The 19,356-nt window shown below is 43.6% G+C and overlaps 2 protein-coding genes across 13 annotated transcripts in view; one reads left to right on the top strand and one right to left on the bottom strand.

The window, feature by feature from the left end:
- POU2F1 (POU class 2 homeobox 1) overlaps window positions 1-16,887 on the top strand; it is a 112,747-nt gene extending 95,860 nt beyond the window's left edge. For 11 of the 12 annotated variants that reach the window (XM_041420869.1, XM_041420874.1, XM_041420873.1 and 8 more), the window contains 4 exons: window positions 2,466-2,571; window positions 2,991-3,336; window positions 4,095-4,183; window positions 5,361-16,887. In XM_041420869.1, coding sequence (XP_041276803.1) covers window positions 2,466-2,571; window positions 2,991-3,336; window positions 4,095-4,183; window positions 5,361-5,671 — 852 coding nt within the window. In that variant the 3' untranslated portion in view covers window positions 5,672-16,887. The remainder of the gene's footprint in view (window positions 1-2,465; window positions 2,572-2,990; window positions 3,337-4,094; window positions 4,184-5,360) is intronic. The other variant, XR_005953867.1, reaches the window with a different exon arrangement.
- A 799-nt stretch (window positions 16,888-17,686) lies between these two features.
- The window catches only part of CD247 (CD247 molecule), a 47,533-nt gene continuing 45,863 nt past the window's right edge, over window positions 17,687-19,356 (bottom strand). The window contains exon 8 of the mRNA XM_041420875.1: window positions 17,687-19,027. Coding sequence (XP_041276809.1) covers window positions 18,962-19,027 — 66 coding nt within the window. The 3' untranslated portion in view covers window positions 17,687-18,961. The remainder of the gene's footprint in view (window positions 19,028-19,356) is intronic.

Raw genomic sequence — 19,356 nt, 5'->3', positions numbered from 1 at the left:
CTGGTCAGTAAATGAGCAGCAGTAAAATGTGTAATGCCCTGGAACAGGTTGCCCAGAGAGACTGTGGAGTCTCCCTCACTGGAGATACTCAAGAACCATCTGGACTCAATTCTGTGCCATGTGCTCTAAGAGTGACCCTGCAGGGAGGCTGGACACAAGGACCCACTGTGGTCCCTTCCACTCTTACCCATCCTTTGATTCTGTATCATTTGGAGACTTAGGTCACACAAATCCAATGATACCATTGTTGTTTCTTCTAGTCAGAAATTATTTATGTAATAAATAAGAAAGTCATGGAACAGAAGAACAGTTCAGCTAATACTCATTTCCCACACTTGTATTTACCTCAGGTAAACACAAACTTCATGAAAATAAGAGTAACAAAACACATGCATCAAGGTTCCTTCAGCACCTTTGCTACCAATGTCCATGGAGGTCTGTTTTCATAAATAGAAACAGTAGCTATTAGATTTCATAGTAGCTATGCTAATAGGAATGTGGTGGAATTTATGTAGCCTGTAGCTGTCCTTTTGTAGTATTTATTCCACCCTCATCACCGTAGTAGCTAATATCTTCCAGTACTTCATTAAACCATTAATTTTGGTGACGTGTTATTCTCTCCCCTCATTCTTGTCTCAGGGTGTGTGCATGCAACCAACCTTTTGTTTCAGGGGAAGGACTGTTTAATGTACTTAGTCTTTTTTATCATTATTGTTGTTTTGGTTTGGGTTTTCTTTTTTTTTTTTTTTTTTTTTTTTTTTTTTTTTTTTTTTTTTTTTTTTTTTGGTTTTTTTTTGTTTTGTTTTTTTTTTCTTCCCAGTTGCAAAGCAAGGTTGCATGCCTTGCTACCAAAGCAGAATATAGTGAGATTTATGATAGTATGTTTTAGTAACTGTGCAAGTTCCCTCAGACTGAAACTTAAAGGAGCTTTCCTAGGGAAATTTTCCTGTTGCTATAATCTGCCATTGTATATAAGAAATTGAGGTGTTAACCACAGTCTCCCTTTCATCAGTGAAGTTTCACTAGTGTTTTCACTCATTCTAATCTTCTCTTAACACTGTGCTGCTACTCAAATGGATGTTCCAGCCCTGCTGCCACCAGCCTTCACTGACTGTGTGCTTTGTTGATTCCTTGTGTCAGCTCTGGAGATTGTGCTCATAGGATGCTTGGGCTTACTTTAGTAGTTTGACTGCAAATTAGCCATGTGAGGAGCAATGATGAATTTTCAGTATGGTTAGATAACCTGTGTGACTTGCAGCCTGGCTGCACGAGGGCGAGGGCTCTGCAGCAGCATTGGAGGGGAAGGCTCCTTTTGGGGGCAGCCTCCTTTGCATTGGCTGGAGTCACTCACTGTAACCACGGGGGTGAGCTGTATTAATTCCAGGTCATTCTCTGCCCTGAAATAGGGATGGTGACCTTGGCCTTAACTGTTTGCTGGACAGATGACAGATGTGGTGGCTGGGCTGCATTAGTGGGAGGTGGACTGTGCATCCAGCTCCTCTTAATTTCATACACTGTTTGAGATGGGCAGAAAGCTTTCAGATCTGTCCCAGTTGCCCCAGTCTTGTTTAAAATGTGTGCAGCATTTGACTCCTTCTAAGAGGCAGGAGACATATTTCTCTGATAATATTTAAGGTAAGAGAGTGGAAAGGAGGAATGTTTAGCCTATATTCTTGCCTATGTTCTCTTGGGCAATTCTAAAGGATTCATTTCCCTCATTGATGTATAACAGTCTTCAAATATTACTGTTGGACACCATTTCTCATCCATAAAAAGTCCTTTCCTTATATTTCATTTTTCCTCATAAGCTAGTTTCTCCAGCCTTAAATCTTTGGTGTTTATCTGTAATGTCTTCAGTTTATTTTAGCTTTCTTGTAATAAACCATCCACAATTGAAAACTCCATTTGTATGTTTTAAAATTCAGAGATCCTTCCTCTGGCACAAGGAAGCTTATCAAAGGAAAGTTTATAGTTTCTTTGAATAAAAGTGAAATGTTATTCTGCTTCTCCATATAAACACATTACTCTAAATACCTTTGTTAATGCTGGGGCATTTACATAATTTTATCAGAAAGAGATCTGGAGCTGAAAAGATGTTTGCACAAGAAAAATAAAAGTAGAAATAATATATTTTGTAACTCTTTCTGTAAGAGTGTCTCTATTAAAACAAGGTGCCGTCTTTGTGGGGTGGCAGAGAGGGCTAACTTGCAGTCTTGGGAAATATGGATAGGGGTGTATCTGCTTTCAAATACTGAATTATTAGGAATAAAGATATTGCTGGTAATTAGAGAAGATGCTATGGATGTTTCATTGAGTGATAAAGTAACCAAATTACAGAAAAAAAAAAAATTAGTTTATATGCAGTGTTTTTGCTGATAACTTCCTCAGCTGAGGGTGGAAAGAAAGAAATCCAGGTCTAGTGTGTAACTCTGAGCTGAGCAGTTTTATTCGGTTTTGACCTCCAGGTGGCAACCACGCCAAGCCTTGTGACTAGCAGTGCAGCTACAACCCTGACTGTCAACCCCGTGCTCCCTCTGGCCAGTCCTGCTGTCACCAGTCTGTCAGTCACAGGTAAGGGCTGATCTCTGCTGCCACCACATCAACCCCTACCGTTTGTCCCTTTTGAATTCTTAAAAGAGTCATTCACTATTGGTCACTGGTATCCCGGGACATTCTTGTCATCATTCCTTGTTGCTGCACTAAGAAGCTTCAGTTTTTGTGATCACTGAGTTGACTTTTCCAGGAATAAAATCACAGGTGGTGCCGAAACAAAATATACTGTATTTTATTGCTGGCTTCTGGAGCTCCTCAGCCCCACATTGGGAAGTGTCATTTCAGTTTTTCATTTGAACTCTTGGTGCTTCTTGGTACTACAGAAATGTGTGCTTGTACCCCTTTCAGCTGGACATGCAGTTGGGATCAGGTGGGCAGGGGTTTCTGTTGTCTGGCATCCGTGTTTTGTACTGATCTGACCAGACCCACTCTTCCAGGCACAACAGAAACCACCTCCAACAACACGGCAACAGTGATTTCAACAGCACCTCCAGCTTCTTCAGCAGTGACATCACCCTCCCCGAGCCCTTCCCCTTCTGCCTCAGCCTCCACTTCAGAGGCCTCCAGTGCCAGTGAGACCAGCACAACACAGACAACCTCCACTCCCTTGTCCTCCCCTCTCGGGACCAGCCAGGTGATGGTAACGGCATCAGGGTTGCAAACGGCGGCAGCGGCCGCGTTACAAGGAGCTGCACAGTTGCCTGCAAATGCAAGTCTTGCTGCCATGGCTGCTGCAGCAGGGCTAAACCCAGGCTTGATGGCATCCTCACAGTTTGCAGCTGGGTAAGGATCAATTTTGCACACCCTTTTAGGTGAGGTGACAGAAGAGTGAAGGAAAATTTTTGGGATAAATTGCTTTTATGTATCGCTGTCATTTGTCTCAGATTCTGAAGGTTTACTCATAGATGGCAATGGACCATTCCCATCACAGTACACGAATGCTGTGCTCATTTTAAAGGTGAAAAAGCTGTGTTGCAGTGATGTTGTTGTTTGATAAATCATTCATCCCACTGCAGAGCTTGACTTAAAAACTGCAACTTACCACTGAACCACAGAACCTGTTAATTGTAAAATGGAGAGATAGCCTAGACGCACTTCACACCTCTGTATTCATTTCTCCATCATGAGCAAGAGGTTCTCAAAGATGCAAAATCATGTATTGTTGAAGTTATTGTTTAAGAAATTTTGCTCAGACAGATGTTTCTTTAATTCCACTTGATTTACATATTTCTTATCTGCCTTTGGGACAGGATGATAGTTCTCTAACAATTAACAATTTTTCCAAAATACTTTACGAGAATATTTTACACCAGCAGTCAATGCATGTCATGTATTTACAGTGTTTGTACTTTGGGCATGTCATGAAACCCTCATGGAGTTAAAAGTAAAATAATCCATAAATAGCCCTTGATCTCTGGTCTTTCCTCCCTCCTTGCCCTTCCCCCTTTTTTAAAAATATGATGGTGTACCTTAAAACAGTGACAACCTTTTCTTAAAAGTAACACACTTTCTTTTCCACTTCTTCCATGATCTTGCTGCAGAGGTGCCTTACTCAGTCTCAATCCAGGGACATTAGGTGGTGCTCTCAGCCCGGCCCTGATGAGCAACAGTACACTGGCAACTATTCAAGGTCAGTAGTGTTCCTTTTAATGCATCTCCGTCACACAACTTCAGTTTATGAGCTCTGATTTTGTCTACCAGAGAGCACTGGCTCCTCAGCACTAAGCATAAATTGTGTAGGAGTAAAGGCTTTAAAAAATTAAATGTGCAAATACATTTTGTGGGTCACAGAGATAAGAGCAGGTACAACTTCAGATAGGGAATCAGAGCTGTGTATGATTTAAAGGAGGCATTTAAGATACTGAATATAGTCTGGAATTTATTTTGTTGTCCTTGCCTCATTGGCCTGTATCTTTAGCAGGTTAGAGATTTGCTTTTTATAGCACTTCTATAGTCTGCTTGAGCAGACTTGCACCATTCTGAGGTCTCTTGGAAGGGCAGTTCTGAGCAAATCTTGGTCCTGAATTCATCTTCATATGTATTAGAAAAGATCCTGCAACAAACATCCTACCTCCTAAAATCCTTATGTAGAACTTGAAATACATAAATCCACATTCGGAAGAGTAGGTATTTATTTGTTTTGGAAGTAGCACAAAGCCATAAGTTACCAATGGCTTCAGCAAGACTTGTTCTGGGTTCATAGTTTGCCACCTGTAAAAACTGGGTGGTACAACTATCTGAAGAGCTAGGTAAAACCTGTGAGTTCAAATATCCTCTGAACTAGCTGAACAAATCTTGTTCCTAGGTTGCAAGAAAGAACCATTTCATAAAGTGTCACAGATAAATTTAGGAGATCATAATCTAAGGCAGACTGAACGCTGTAGACCCGTGAGAGTAAGTTGTAACAGTGGTTGGTTATATGTCAACATTTAAAATGTTACGCTCAAGGTTACGTGACCTTCTCCATCTTGTGATAGCTGTCATTTCACATGAACCCTCATCTCAGCCCTTCCCAGTGCAAGTTGCCTGGATGCACAGGCTCTCTGTGGCAGAAAACATAGAGCAGTATTGCACTAAAAGAGCTGAAGAAAGGCACAATGGAATTAGTTTAGCAGCAAATGAAAGATGTGTTTTAGTGTCTGCAAGATCTTGTCTGATGGTTATTTGGAAAAAACCCAAGCAAGCGATTTAGAGGGCACACATATCAGAGAAAGGCAAATGCAGAGACCCCTTGCTTTTAGGCACATTTTGCATTGTTGCTTACTGCTAATGTTATCTCCTCCCTGCTCAACTTTCCCTATTTTTAGCTCTTGCATCCGGTGGCTCTCTTCCAATAACATCACTGGATGCAACTGGAAACTTGGTGTTTGCCAATGCTGGAGGTACCCCTAACATCGTCACTGCCCCTCTGTTCCTGAACCCTCAGAACCTTTCTCTGCTCACCAGCAACCCAGTTAGCTTGGTCTCTGCAGCTGCAGCCTCCGCAGGGGCCTCTGGACCAGTCGCCAGCCTTCACGCCACCTCCACCTCAGCCGAGTCCATCCAGAACTCTCTCCTCACAGTGGCCTCTGCCAGCGGGGCCACGTCCACCACCACTACTGCCTCCAAGGCACAGTGAGCCGGGCTGGGCTCTGCTCCAGCAGCCTGGGTCACTGTGCGCTGGGATCGGCTGCCAGCCCGGTCGATGAACTGAAAATGCCGTGGGCATCCTCTCGCCGTGTTGCTGGGGACAAGAGGGAGAGAGAGAAAGAGAGAGAGAGAAGGAAAAAATATTTAAAAAAACGAAACAAAAAAAAAAAACCAAAAAAAAAAAAAAGGGAAAAAAAAAAAAAAAAAAAAAACAAAAAAAAAAAAAAAGGGAGAAAAAAAAAAAAAAACAAAAGCAAAACAGGAAGGATTTAAAGCTGGGACAGACATTTGCCTAATTTTATAATAAACACTGTCTTTTCAGGATCGCTTCATGGATCGGAGAACTTTCTAACCAAAAATGTAAAAAAAAAAAAAAAACCACAAAAAAACTAAAAACCGCAAAAACACAAAAAAAGTGAAAGGACTACTTATCATTTCCAGCAGTCACAATGACAAGTTAAGGTGGGTTATCAGTTCAAACATAGGAAGGGGATTTCTTGGTTTTTTTGGTCTAAATATCTTTCTTTTTTAATTATCATTTTATAGGTCTGTTGTACAGGCCATTATGTCATACAAGGTGTTTATAATCGTATCAATCATGTTGGGGGTTCCTTTCTTAACTGGTACAATTTAGGCAGGCCTGTATTACTGGTGTATCTCTATTATTATTATTATGATTATTATTATTATTATTTTTATATATATAGTTTGGACGCGTTTGTCTTTTGCTCCTGGATTATTTTCAGCGAGCTCCCACACCATGGGGGGAGGGTGGGGGGGGTGGAGAGGAAGAATGGAGCACAAATAGACTTTCTATCCTAATCTTCTGGAAATGTTCTGAACAGTTTCCTCATCCTTGAATTTGTCTAATGCCTACTTGTAGGGGTCAGAAGAATTTACGTTCATCATTTGTGCAGGAAGCTCAGTGCAGCAGCAGAGATCATTGTGTGCAAACTTCCAGGCTGGTCTCTGCTTTGTAAGCAGAGGTAGGAATTTGCTCCAAACTGCCATTCTTCTCCTCTCAAATATTTAGACAAAACAGCCAAAGTCTGCTCTTAGCTTCGTGTGCTTGGTTCCTTTTACTTCAGAGAGCAGCATGTGACCTCCCGAGTGTGGATTGTGTGACAATACTGATGGCTCTTCTGTTCCAGTGATTTCATTTTGCTGTGCAAAAGCACACACAAATATTTAAAAAACATCATGACCCAGGCTAATTGGCAGCATGTAAAGCAGCATCTAGAGTCCTAGATACCCTCTAGGTGAGTTGGTACCGGATCAGAAGGTCACATTCTCCCCATTCATAGCAATATTCCTTTTCTGATGCTTCCAACACTATTTAGAAGAGCTTCCTAGTAAAAAAAAAAAAAAAAAAAAGTGGTTCTGGCTGCAAAAGACAGAAGCCAGGACTATGGGAACAGAAGGTGCCATTGTTAATGCCAACACAGCAGAGCCACTCTGGGGCTGATCGCGCGCGGTCTCTGAGCTGCGGCGCCGCTCGCAGCGGGAGCGCGGCAATCGGCCTCTGGCCTGGCACTGCAACTCACTTTTAAAGGTTGATTCTGATCTGTGGAGCAAAGGATATTTTTGTGGATGAGGAAGGAGTAATGAACTGTACAGAAGTTAGACCTGTATATTCTTAAATATACAATCCAGTATCTGAACCAAAAAAGAAAAGAGATTTTTAAAGAGAGAAGACTGGATCGCTGCAATGCAGTTCACGTTAAACTTTCCATTCCTGATGGATTTAAAGGTTTCTGCCATGTGTAAAAAACTAAATTACTTTTAGCTAGTGATGGTATTAGAAGAGTCCCTTTCCCACCCACCCCTTTTTCTTTTGTCACCAGAGTGTCCTAAAATAATGAGCTGATGCAGCTATGTTCGTTTTGTTGGTGATTCAGGGGGATCCTGGAGCTTCTCATCCAAGATCCAGAAGGCAGCAACTTTAAACTCTACACATGCTTTGGTTTGTGGCCTGAGCATGTGGGAGTTGTGTTTGCACTCAAGTGGCAGAACCCCTTATCTCTCCCCCCACCACCATGGTTTTGCTCTGTTCATCTCTAACTCTCCACCTTCCTGTTTTACTGATATTTAAACCAATTACCCCTAAAACTTCAAAACTAGTGAACTGCAAGCAGGGAAACTAACAAATGTCCGTCCACCGTTTCTTATGTGTTTTTGATTTTTTTATGTTTTATTTTTTTAAAACTAAGCTTGAACCAAAGTCAATTTCTAGCAAGCTGCTGTACTAATGGACTAGTTTGTGTAAGTGCAGTTCAGATGCAGAGAGGCGATAGATGCTACTGACAATTTCTTTTTCATTTGTCTTTTGTTTTTATTAATTTTATATAAAAGTTGCTGCTTGTTTTTAATCTTTTTTTTTTTTTGGTTGGTAATTTGTGTTATCCTTGGGGCAGACTCTTAACTTGATTTTAATTTGTTTTCTTTTATTTGACGTGTAAATAGAATGGCAATGTCAGAGGATTGTTAATCCAAGAGGTCTCACCTTTATCCCCCCAGTATGGATGAATCTCTGTATTTTTGATATGTCTCTAGGTCTTCAGGCTGTGCAGGAGACTTTTAGGGCTATGAATAATACTGCAAAAATGGCAGTGGCCCACAGTAAAAGCTTCAGAGCAGCAACAGGTACAGCTGGGTGAGCTTCAGGGAGGTAGGGAAAAAGTAGAAGAGAAGATGCTGGTACCCACTGTGCTGGTCTGGAGGCCACAGCACGGTCTGTAGTTTCTACCAAAGGAATGCAAGTCCTTGGACTTGTTTTGGGTGAAGTAAGAGGATGGGGAAAACCGCAGCTGTAGCGTTTGTTCCTGACTCTGAAAGTCCCTGCTTACTTTCACGCCTGTGCAAAAGTACAATTTATCAGGAAGCTTTTTTTGGTAGGGGAGGGACCACTGGGCTCGTCTCTGGTGGATCCCCTCCTCCCCAAGGGTTTTGTGGTGGGGTGGGGGGCGTGGTCCTTGCAGATATCTAGGAAACACAAAGAAAGGTGGGCCTTAAATCAGTGGAAAATCCTCTCTCCACAGTTCCAGGAGACTGTGCCATTAGCTGTCTGAATGAGTTTTCATGTCCCATTCTTGCTGGTTTGTGGTTGGGAGAGGGTCTTGTTGAGTACATATCTGGAACACTAATGCAGCTTGGATGGTTTATTTATTATAAAAATCTGCTTTTTTTCCTGACTACCTTTGCATTGGTCACATGGCTTTGGTGTGAGCACCTTATACCCCTTTCTTTACCCTCCTCTTCTCTACCCCATCACCCTATCTGGGGCCCAGATTCCAGGGAATTTCTTAGCGAGTTTTTTTCTGAGAGAAACTGGAAACTCAGAGTAGCCACATATCCAAAAAAGCTTGGGTTTTTTTTTTTTTTTTGCAGAAACTGACATAATACTCAAACAGCACATATCCCATGGCATCCATTGCCAGTGTGCTCTGATTCATTGTCCCCTAAAACATCCCTGTGACTGACTGACTGTTGTTCCTGGAGCCTACCTTTCATCCCTATCAGTGTTTTTCCTCGTGGATGCTGGCTACCTCCAGTGTTTAGGTGAAAGACAGAAATCAGACTGGCAGTGGGTGTACATCTGCCAAGTTAGAGTGCATGTTCTCCTTCAGAGAATGAAAACAATATGAGATCATGTACCAGAAATTTAGCAGAAGTTTCTTTTTTAAATCATCGTCGTGCTGGCAGCAGAAATTGATGCATCTGAAAAGAAACAATAACAATTGTGTACAGACCCAGTAAATATGATCACAGGAAGTTTGGTGGTGTGTTAGAAAAGGATAATAGCATCTCTTTTTTAGACTTCCATGTCTGTGTATTTAAAAGTTAGAGGGTTGCTTTTCATGGTTGCAAGCATGTCACAGTACCTAGGCAAGAAAAGATAAGGTGAAAAGCTCTCCCTGCAGACAGGGGTAGTTCAAAAAGCAAGAGATTTCCAGGAACACAAACACAGATATGCCCGGAAGGTCAAAAACAATTTAGAGAATGGCTTCAGGAGTTGGTCCTTGTACCTTGGTGATGACATTTTTTTCTGATCTTAAGAAAAACATGTTTTGCTTTAGCACACTTTGGCTTTAGCACACTTGGTCTCCTTAGAACCCACTCTCCACAGTCACCATGGAAGGATTCACAAACAGCCCAAAGAAAGTACACACAGGTGTGGCTGCTTACAATTGTTGCATCTGCTTAGATTTCCTACAGAGCATTTATTTTGTTTCTGAGTTGCTCTACAACACCTGTTAGTTGAATTATGTTTTTATCAATCACTGTGAGGTGTGGATGTGACATCTCTTAGAAGTGTGACCTAATGTTCAAATGCCACCTCTGTAAGCCTCACACGGGGTGCTTTGACACATTTCTGCAGCTGAGTTAGTGAAGGACACAGGAGAGTTAATTCCTTAACTCTGTGCACATTCCTGCAAAGCAGCGTTCCTTAAAATGGGAATTCCCTCTTTTTTTGTTGTTGTTGCAAATGGAGCAGCACAACCATTACAGCTGGAGCCATACCACAGATACTAAACCAAAGCAACATCTAATTTACCTTAAATATTAAGTCATATTTTCTTAGATAAAGAAATATATAAAGATACAAAATTATCTTAAAGAGACAGGTAGCTTCTCATGGTCATTAGAGTGTTTTAGGACAGATAAAATAATGCATGGTCCAAACGTTCAATGATTCTTGGTTTTAAACTGGAAGTTGAAAATGTAGATGTTTTTATTGCCACATTAACTTTACAGAGAGTCACTATTCCCTATTCCTGTTCTGCCTGAAATGCTTAAATGCTGTTTCTCCACACCCTGTACCCCAGCAAGGCCTGTCTGTCCCTGTTGGATGTTGCCTAGGGTGGAGTATTACCAAAGGAATAAGCTGGCCTGCTGCTCCCCACTGCATTTATGGTTGTCAGTTCTCACACAGCCAACTCAAATCCCTTTCTATTTTTGTAACTAGGACATCTGCCCTCTCCCTCCCAAACTACTATAGCAATATAGAATTCAAGATACCTACCTTGCACATGTCCTGCCCTTCTCACTCATTAAATCTCTTGTTGCTGCTTGTGAGTTTCTCTCTTCTTTCCAGAGGGGAGTCCCCTAAAATACATTGAAGATATTTGACAGGGAAGATTTTGTCAAGAAGTTGTTGGCTCACAATTCACAGTTTCTTAAGATGCTCATATCTTTGTCTCCACAATGTGAGTGGTACCTGGTTCCCTCTGTGTCAGTGCAAGCAGTTTCAGTGCTTTTGGAACGATGAAAAGCAATTCCTCTATTTGCATATCTTCACACATGGACACAGTAATGCACGGAAAAAACCTTGATTTTTTTTCAACTTATCTGTCTGCATTTGATCTGTCTGCCACTTCTCCCAGAATACTCCTAGTGGGGACATGCTCTGAATTTTTACCCCTGTTTGGGATGCTGTTAGGAGGGTGTTAGTGAGATTGCACTGAAATTACAAATAGTTTAACTGTGGGAGAAGAGGCATCTTTTACTCACGTAGACAAATAAGGTCAGCATGTGGAACGTATCAGGTACTTCTTTTCTGACCAAATTCCTGAACATGAAGCAGCTACTGAGCTTTGTCTTGGGGCTGCTTTTAGGTCCATCAGTGATGCCCTGCTAAGAACCGTCCATAACTGGAATAATCTGGGCCCCCTTTCTCCCTTCCTGTCTCTGTCCCTCTGCCTCTTTCCCTCCTTGCTCCTTCCCCGTCTTCCCTCAGCGAAAGGTAGCACCATACAGCTCTGAGAACAATACTTGTGGGTAGCAGCTGGCTTCTGGCACCTTCATAAAATACCTCAGCATAGCTTAGCATTGTCGCAGAACTGGTTTTAAACTGAAAAAATCAGAAGAGAAAAGCAAACTTTATAAATAGTGGAGATAATTCTAGCTGTAGAGTTTAGTTGAACTGATGGTTTATTATGATTGATAAACATGATTATGCTGTATGTATTTGAGATCCTGTTTATAGGTTACAACTTTATAGGGTCGGGTGGGGGTGGGTGGATGTTGGGGGCAGAGAAGGGGGTTTGACTGTGTTAGAAGGAAAATGTTTGCTCATAAATTTTTTTCCTTGTATCTGTCTTGCCAAAGGAAACATTTTGTCGCTCCTGGGTTTGGGATTGTTGTTTGGTTGGTTTATCTGTGGTCTAATCTGCAGCACAGCACGTGGTGGCATGCAGGTTACTGATGGGGTTGCTGTTCAGGGTCCTTTCGAGTGTGCGCACACTTCCCTCCCTCTTGGCCTTTCCTTGCCCCTCGCTGGGATCTGAAGATGAGGCAACAAATATCGAGGAGGCTCGAGGGAGAGATGGCTGTACTGGGCTAGGATCGACCTCGGGGCTGTAAATCCGTTTCGGTTGAGTTGAGTTGCTCCAGAGCTGAACTGGGTCCGCTGTGTTTAACTCCAGGGAGGGACGAGAATGGTTGTCGCATCTTAATCTATCTGGGAGAGCAAAAGTGAAACAGGTTCCTTTTATCCCCCTTGTCTTGTTACTGAATGTAGGGCTTGTAGTGCTTGATAATAGGTGGAAAACTTTTTAAACACTTCCTTTTCTAATAGCAATGCTAATCCTGTCTAGACCAAAAACTATGAAAGAAAAAACCAAACAGAGAGGTGAAAGCTAACCTACTCCTAACACCTGGCTGGTCTGCCTGAAAGGGTTGAAATACTGTGAGACGGTTGTGGGAGAGGAGCTTTGAGGTGTTGTTGGCGAGGGACCAGGTCGTTCTCCTGGCCGATGTCTCGGTGTTGCGGTGGCAGTAGCAGAAGAGCGAGTGGTTCTTGCCTTGGGGGGTGTTGCAGCCAGCTCCGTGTGGGCTCCAAGGCTCCCTGCCCGTTTCCCCCGAGGCTGCTGGAGCGGGGGAAGAGGGCAGGGTGTGCGTGGGTGGGTGCGTGTGCGAGTGCGTGTGAGCGCCAGCCGGCGCCGGCTGCGTGCGGGAGCGAGAGCTGGGTTTCTAAAGGAGCTCGACTCCACTGGGGAGGCAGAATTCCCAGTGGCCTCGTAGGGAACCAAAGGCACTGATAAGATGTCAGCTCTGCTGTTCTCAGAGCGGGTAAGAGGAAAAGCTGGGTGGGGGTTTTTTGAGCTTTGGGTCAGTGTCCCTTCCTCTAAGGACCTCATCTCTTGCGGGTACTCCCACCTTTTCTGCATGGAGTTGCATCGGCTCTGTGAAGACAAACGGTGTCTGGGGTTTGCCCAGTGCTGCAGGTCTTAGGCTGATGTTGGGATACAGTCAGGGAAAACTGTTTCTTTCCTTCAGATGTGGAAGCAGTGTAGTCCAAGGTCAGAGTCTGTTCAACAGCTTCTGCAGATGGTCTTTCTCTTAAGGGAGGGACCTTGAAGACTCCTTTCTTTGCTCCCCAAAGTAGCCTTGTACATGTTCATGTGTCGTGCTATTGGGCTGAGCTGTTTTATCAGTGAACTTGGTGAGCTCTTGTGAAGAAAGGGAGGGAGGAAGGGGGAGAGCGGGTTGTCCAGCTACTCTTCCTCCGGACACCAATCGGGTTGCAGAACTTCACTGAAAGCTTTACTAATAGAATTGTTGTTCTGACATTATGTAAAAGTGGTATTAATATTGTGTGACTTTTCAAAGAGCTAGTTAGATTTATAGATAGGTAATAGGGATATTGAAGAAATGACTTCTCAAAGAAAAGAGCACTTGGAACAAAAGAAGTGGAAAACAAGGTGTGCTTTATGGAAAACAAATCTGAGGAAGGAAATGAAACAGCTTGTGGGAGGCGAGGGAAGATGATACCTTTGGCGTTCCTTAGTGCTGCTGAGGCTCAGCCCCAGAACTGGAACATACCCCCTCTGCCTTATTTCATCTCTCTACCAAACAGGACATTGTCTAGTAGCTCATACCAAAATGCTGATCTGTCTTAAAAAACTGTGTCGGTCTGCTGGGGAATATTCTCCGGCAGAGCTTTACGTAATACCGTAAGATACTTAATTTATCACGTTAGCTTCCCCTTCCCTCCCAAAATTGTCTTATCTGTTGTAGGCCCCACTTCAGGATTCACACTGCCTTTGGGGAATTCTGTGGCAGCAGCTGCAGAGGCCCTGTTCCCTGAATGTCGTAACTTCGTGTGCGTTCCAAGCCGGCACGTCGCGGTGCTATAAAACCCTGCAATTATTTAACAGTAGGAATCCTAAGCCCTTAGGGAATGGCATGCCAAGGGGCAACTCGTGGAGATCGCACAACCCCCTTGAGAAACGATTTAGGAACAAGAGCACCCGTGACAGTGTCCTGAGAACAAGGCAGTTGAGACAAAACCTTTAGTTCTTCCCCCATTCACTCTCCACGTGTCGGCCTCTGTGACCCTGGTGCTCCCTGCGCCTGAGCGAGTCCGAGGGGAAAACGCAAAGAGAAAGACTTGGAGCTCAGGGCCGCTGGCCGCGAGTTCCGGGGAGCCGGGCCGGCCTCCCCGCAGCGCGGGGAAGGGAAGGCAGCGCCGCGGGGCCGCTCGGGGAGGGCTGGAGCAGCACCGGCCCCGTGCGGCCCCGTGTGCCCAGGGCCCGGGCAGGAGCTCCTTCGTCCCCGCCAGTGCCGTTGTTCCATTTCCTTCCTCTGTGGTAGTATCTAAGGCTAGGTGTGAGTAGGTGTGGGGTGTTTATCCGCCACAGGTACAGGAGCTGTCGTATACCTCATTTCTAACTCGTAACTGAGTAACTTGCTTTAACTTTCTCCAAACCCCACAGAGTTGCCAAGTCTGCCCTCCCTCCTTTGATTAACACTGAACTCTGGCCTATAGCACCCCGTGACCTGCAACCTGGGGAGTGACCCCCTAACGCCTCTGAATGTCGCTGCTTAAAAGCTACTGCAAAGTGAGGGCAAATTGCAATCTTATCTTATTTCCTTTGGTTACAAGGGGTCCTCTTGATTAGTCTGTGAATATCCACCCCCTCCCCTCCACTCTCCATGGAAAAGGTCCACCCACGCTGCCTTTTCCCACCCCAGAGCCACGCTGAGCTCCAGGGCCTGGAGGCACTCTCAGCCCAGTGCTGCATACATGCTACTCACTTTTAACATGACCAAAAAACCAGAAAAACAAAAAAAAAAAAAAAGGAAAAAAAATAGAAATCTCCAAATACTTAATTTTCTTCTTTATTATTTGACAATCCTGTATCCCTTCCCCACTCCCCAACTGGCCAGAAGCTGCATCCTTAACCCGGTCCATCTTTATTTGAATGTAGTTCCCCTACCCCCATGGGAAAGAAGCTTTGTCAGGTCACGGTGGCTGCTATAAGTCGGGAGGGGGCGGTTTCTTTGTTTTGTTTTGTTCTTTTAAAATTTCCAGCCAAAACCAAAGATTTCCTAATGATTGTATAAACTCAAAACAAACAAACAAACCAAAGACAAAGGGCGTCTTCAGCACCAAGCCCACCTGTGAGGCCGGGGCTGGCCGGGCCGGGGTCGCTGCCGGCCTGGGGGCCAGCCCGGGGCTCCAGAACGCCCCGGGCAGCAACTCCCGGCCCAGGGTGAGATCTGGGGCACAGGCGCTGGGAAGGGAGCCGGGGCTTCGCAGGTGGGTTGAGGAGCTGAAGACTTGGGTGCAGGATTGGCTGCTCTGCTGGGTGCTTTAACCCTCTGGGGGCTGGGTGATGTTGATTAATACACGCTGAGGTGCACTTCTGAGCTTCCCCCCCCTTCACTGCTTGGAAGAGGCTGTCCTGTTGTGAGAAATCCCTGAAAGAAGAAGAAGCAGCTTTTCATTTCTCCTCTAGTTCCTTTTTTCTAGATTTCTTTTATTTTTGCAGCACCACTGTGCAACTATGCATTGTATTTCTCAACCTTTTATGCTAGGTAGATGCCTGTGACTTTTTAACTTTTGGGGGGGGATTGCAAATGGAGGAACTTTTTACATGGATCTTTTTAATCTCAGTTGATTGGGGGGTGTTTGGTTCTAGGGTCAGACAAGCTCTATCCCAAAGCAAAATCCAAATGTTAATATTATTAGCCTGATGCAGATACCAAAGATAATTTCTTTCCTGCAGAACCTTAGACTTGTGTATTAAGTACGATTACCCAGCACTTGCATTAGTCTAACCTCAGTAATTCCAAAGCTTAGATGTATATTTTGGTATATTTCTGGGATATTAAAAAATTGTCGTTTAAATTCTTGTTTGTTTCAGTGTAATGCTCTTAAAGTCATAGCATGGAGATAACTGAACTTGTCCTATTCTTAGTAGTTTGAAATAATAGTATTTTTGTATGTTTTGGGTGTGTCTATGTATGTATTAACATAACGGTTTTCACTGCCTAGGTGTTCATAAATAATAATAAAAGAAAAACCAACTACAAAGGGTTTTTAAACTGTACATAATATTCCGTGAGGAATTTCCACCAGACCGCCAATTTGGATTGCATTTTCACTGATGGCCGCTCCCAACTGGGATTCTTTCTTTCTTTTTAAAGAGACAGCATGTTCTTTTGTTTTCCCCACTGACCTGAGGTTCTTTCTCAGTGCAAAGGGGGTTTCACTGTTTTTAAGGGGTGGGCCAAAGAGGAAGTAGCTTCAATTTTGTTTTTATAAAAGTATTTAACGTGTTAGTTTGAAAACTACCCCTTTGTGTGAAGAATTGGGAGTGGAAAACCAAGCCCTTTCTTCTAAATCAGATCATAATTTTCAAAGAAATGAGGATTTGTGAATGTCTGTAGTGTCTGGGCAGTCCCTTTTTGCTTTTTTTCTAAATAAGACAAGTTTTTGGTCCTAATGGTTTCACTGCTCTGTGCAACTGCCTGCTTACACTGGCTGGGAGGTTTTTTTTCTCTTGGCCTTCCTCATACACTGCATTTATACACTTGAGGTCAGCAGAACACTCGAAATCAAGGGCCATTATGGGAGTACCCTACCCAAACGCAACCCAAGCTTTTCTTGAGACTGAAATGTGAGAGTCCCACACATTTCAAAACCTTGCTGATCACACTAAGGGTGAGGAGGAAGGCGAAATGCTGTCTCTTTAAAGATGCCCTTTATTATTATATTATTATTATTATTATTTTCCCAGTGGTTGCCTACAGATAGCTGTAGGCATTGAGAGATTGTGTAGATTACAGTAAATCAGAATGAAAAGGTAGATTTTGTGTAGATGCATTTGTCTGCTGTAATTTTTTATATATATTAAACTTACTGTAATTGTACAGTTCATTTCTGTTGTAAACATCATTAAACCATTTTCCAAGTGTTTTAACATGTATGCACTTGTTTGTAGTTTTTAAATGTGTCAGGGGAAGCCAATTCCCCTTCCCCTGTGCATCAAACTGGGCCAGAAGATTGATCTGTGGTGCCCTTTGTCTTGTCAGACTGGAGGAGAGCCCGGGTTTTATGCACTCTGCTTGAAGCTTTTGTTCTAATTCTGTATTTGTCAGCTCCTCTCCCAAAAGCAGAAACAGCTTCAGTCGCTTCCTGAAGATAAAGAGGACACTCAGCTCAACCCCACGGTGAGTGGCCCCAAAACCAGTGCTGGATGCTTAAGGTATCCACTGATACATAAAGAGCATAAAGGTGATTTCCCCCCCAAAAATTTAATTCCTATTGTTTGGTGGTTGGTATTCACGCTGCCAAAGCTTCTGACTTCTGCATCTTGCAGATACAGTTATGGTGATTTAAAAAGAGAAAGCTGTTTTCAGCACTCTTTGTTCTTGCAAAAGTGTGCTGAAAATCGAGTGTTTTGCAGCATAACTTTACTGTAATTTTCAGCTCAGCTGTCTCAGTTATCACCCAGTTCTCTCAATTTTTCTTGTCACTGCAGAGAACAGCAAAGGATCCAGGAAATTTTTTTTTTTTGCGAGAAGCATTCATTACCATGTCTCAGTTTACTTCTTTTTTTGCTTTAATTTATTGCAAATATTCTTTAAAAGCTACAAGCACCTACTGCAGGTACAGTTTTACTGCTTAAAGAAGTAAAACTGCCTCGGAACTTGCACAGCACCCATTTCAGCAATGTTTTCTGCTGCTGACCCACCCAGTCCCTGGAAAGAAGACATGACCTCATTTGGCCTCTTGTTCCCACAGCCTTGCTTTAGCTCTGCTTCTTCTGTGAGGCCTGCTGAGATGGCTTGGTCAGCTCCTGACTCGAGGTGAAACACCCCTGACGTTGCTGGGCTGGATTTGTCCTTGCTGAATTCCTCCAGGCTTCCCTGTGCAGCCTTGAGGCACGGGCAAAACTGAGGCTGCAGCAGCAGGAAGCGTGTCCCTTTGATTCCTGGCTTTGGGGCATTTTCCCAACAGCCCCTCCCAGCTGCTGGGACGTGTGTAGGAGCTCCTGCTGGAATCCTGTCCTCCTCAGCTTCCCTGGGAGATGGTGCTGCTGGGTGCAGGCTGGTTCAGACGGGCTGAATGCCTCAGGTAAGGAGCTCGTGCCATTCCCACTGCTGCTCCCTACACACACACGGGACTGTGGCACTATTTTATTAATTCATCAAAAACACATGGCATTATTGAACTGGTGCCTCCTTGGAATGATACCTGCACCTTTTAGAGGCAGCCTCATGAGAGACTGGGTTGGAAACTGCATTTATGTTGGGTTTTGTACAGTTTGTTGTCTGGAAGTGATCATAGGGGAACCCATCTCCTTGTTTTCTCTGTTTTTCTGCCTTCAGAGAAGTCTCTCACTCAGCTTACCTGGCTCATATTTATGGATGAGTGGCAGTGCCATTGCTTGATCTATTTTTTGGTATTGGTGCTCATTTTCTTCCTACTGGAAAGTTGGCATTCAGCCTCTCTGCTTCACTACTGTAACATCATGTCACTCTTTATAATTAAAGAAAAAAGTTGCCCTCCACTGAAGCAGTTTTTTAAAGGCAAATTTAAAGCAAAAAGGGTGAAATAGTCTTAAGATAAATACTACAGGAAGTAATACAGTAAATCTTTGCAAATTGTTTAAATGCAATGCAGCCATAATTCCATGTCTTAATACTATGGAAGACAAGGAGGACCTATGGAAATAGCTGTGTTTGTTAGAAGGCATTGTCTGGTACCCACAACACAAACCTGACCAAAAAAAAAAAAAAAAATCAGCCTAATACCCACTATAATTGAAACAACTTTACAGATATGTACATTCTAATAGCAGAAGCAGTTACATAATTCAGGAGGAGAGAAGGAAAAGGCCAGGTCCAGATTCCGTGCACCAGCCCTAGGCGGTTCTTGCACGCACAAAACACACAGTGCTTGTGTTGGATGGAAAAGGCTTTCCCCTCTCCCCCCCAGAGCAGGTGGGCATCTCTCACTCCTGCCCATCCCCTCTGAGGCTCCCACTTAGCGGGGGGGCAAAGGCTGCATTTGGAGAGCATCATAAGTGTCCTTGGTTGCTGCACTGAGCCCCTGAAAAAGAGAAAACCAGAAAGAAAAACAGGTGAGGGATGAGCGTGAGTGCTTACTTCTTCCTGGCTGACTGGCAGCAGCAGGGTGGCAGGGGCTCAGTCAGGAGTGTAAGTCTGATTTTTTTTCCCCCTACAGAGATTTTTACCCCTGAATGACTTTATAGTCTTTGTGTGGTGCAAATAGCTGTTACTTACCTGAAGGCAAGTAACATCCTGAATAATGGTTATGAAAATATGACTACAGCAAATAATCCTGACTGGTTCTGGAGATCTTTGGAGTACATTTTCTTTGTGTGTTATTAAGAGCTAACTGATGCTAGAACGAGCATC

This window comes from Onychostruthus taczanowskii, unplaced genomic scaffold (genome assembly GCF_017590055.1).
Source record: "Onychostruthus taczanowskii isolate IOZ18803 unplaced genomic scaffold, ASM1759005v1 scaffold67, whole genome shotgun sequence".
Classification (NCBI taxonomy): Eukaryota; Metazoa; Chordata; class Aves; order Passeriformes; family Passeridae; genus Onychostruthus; species Onychostruthus taczanowskii.
This window is presented reverse-complemented; position numbering and strand designations above follow the sequence as displayed.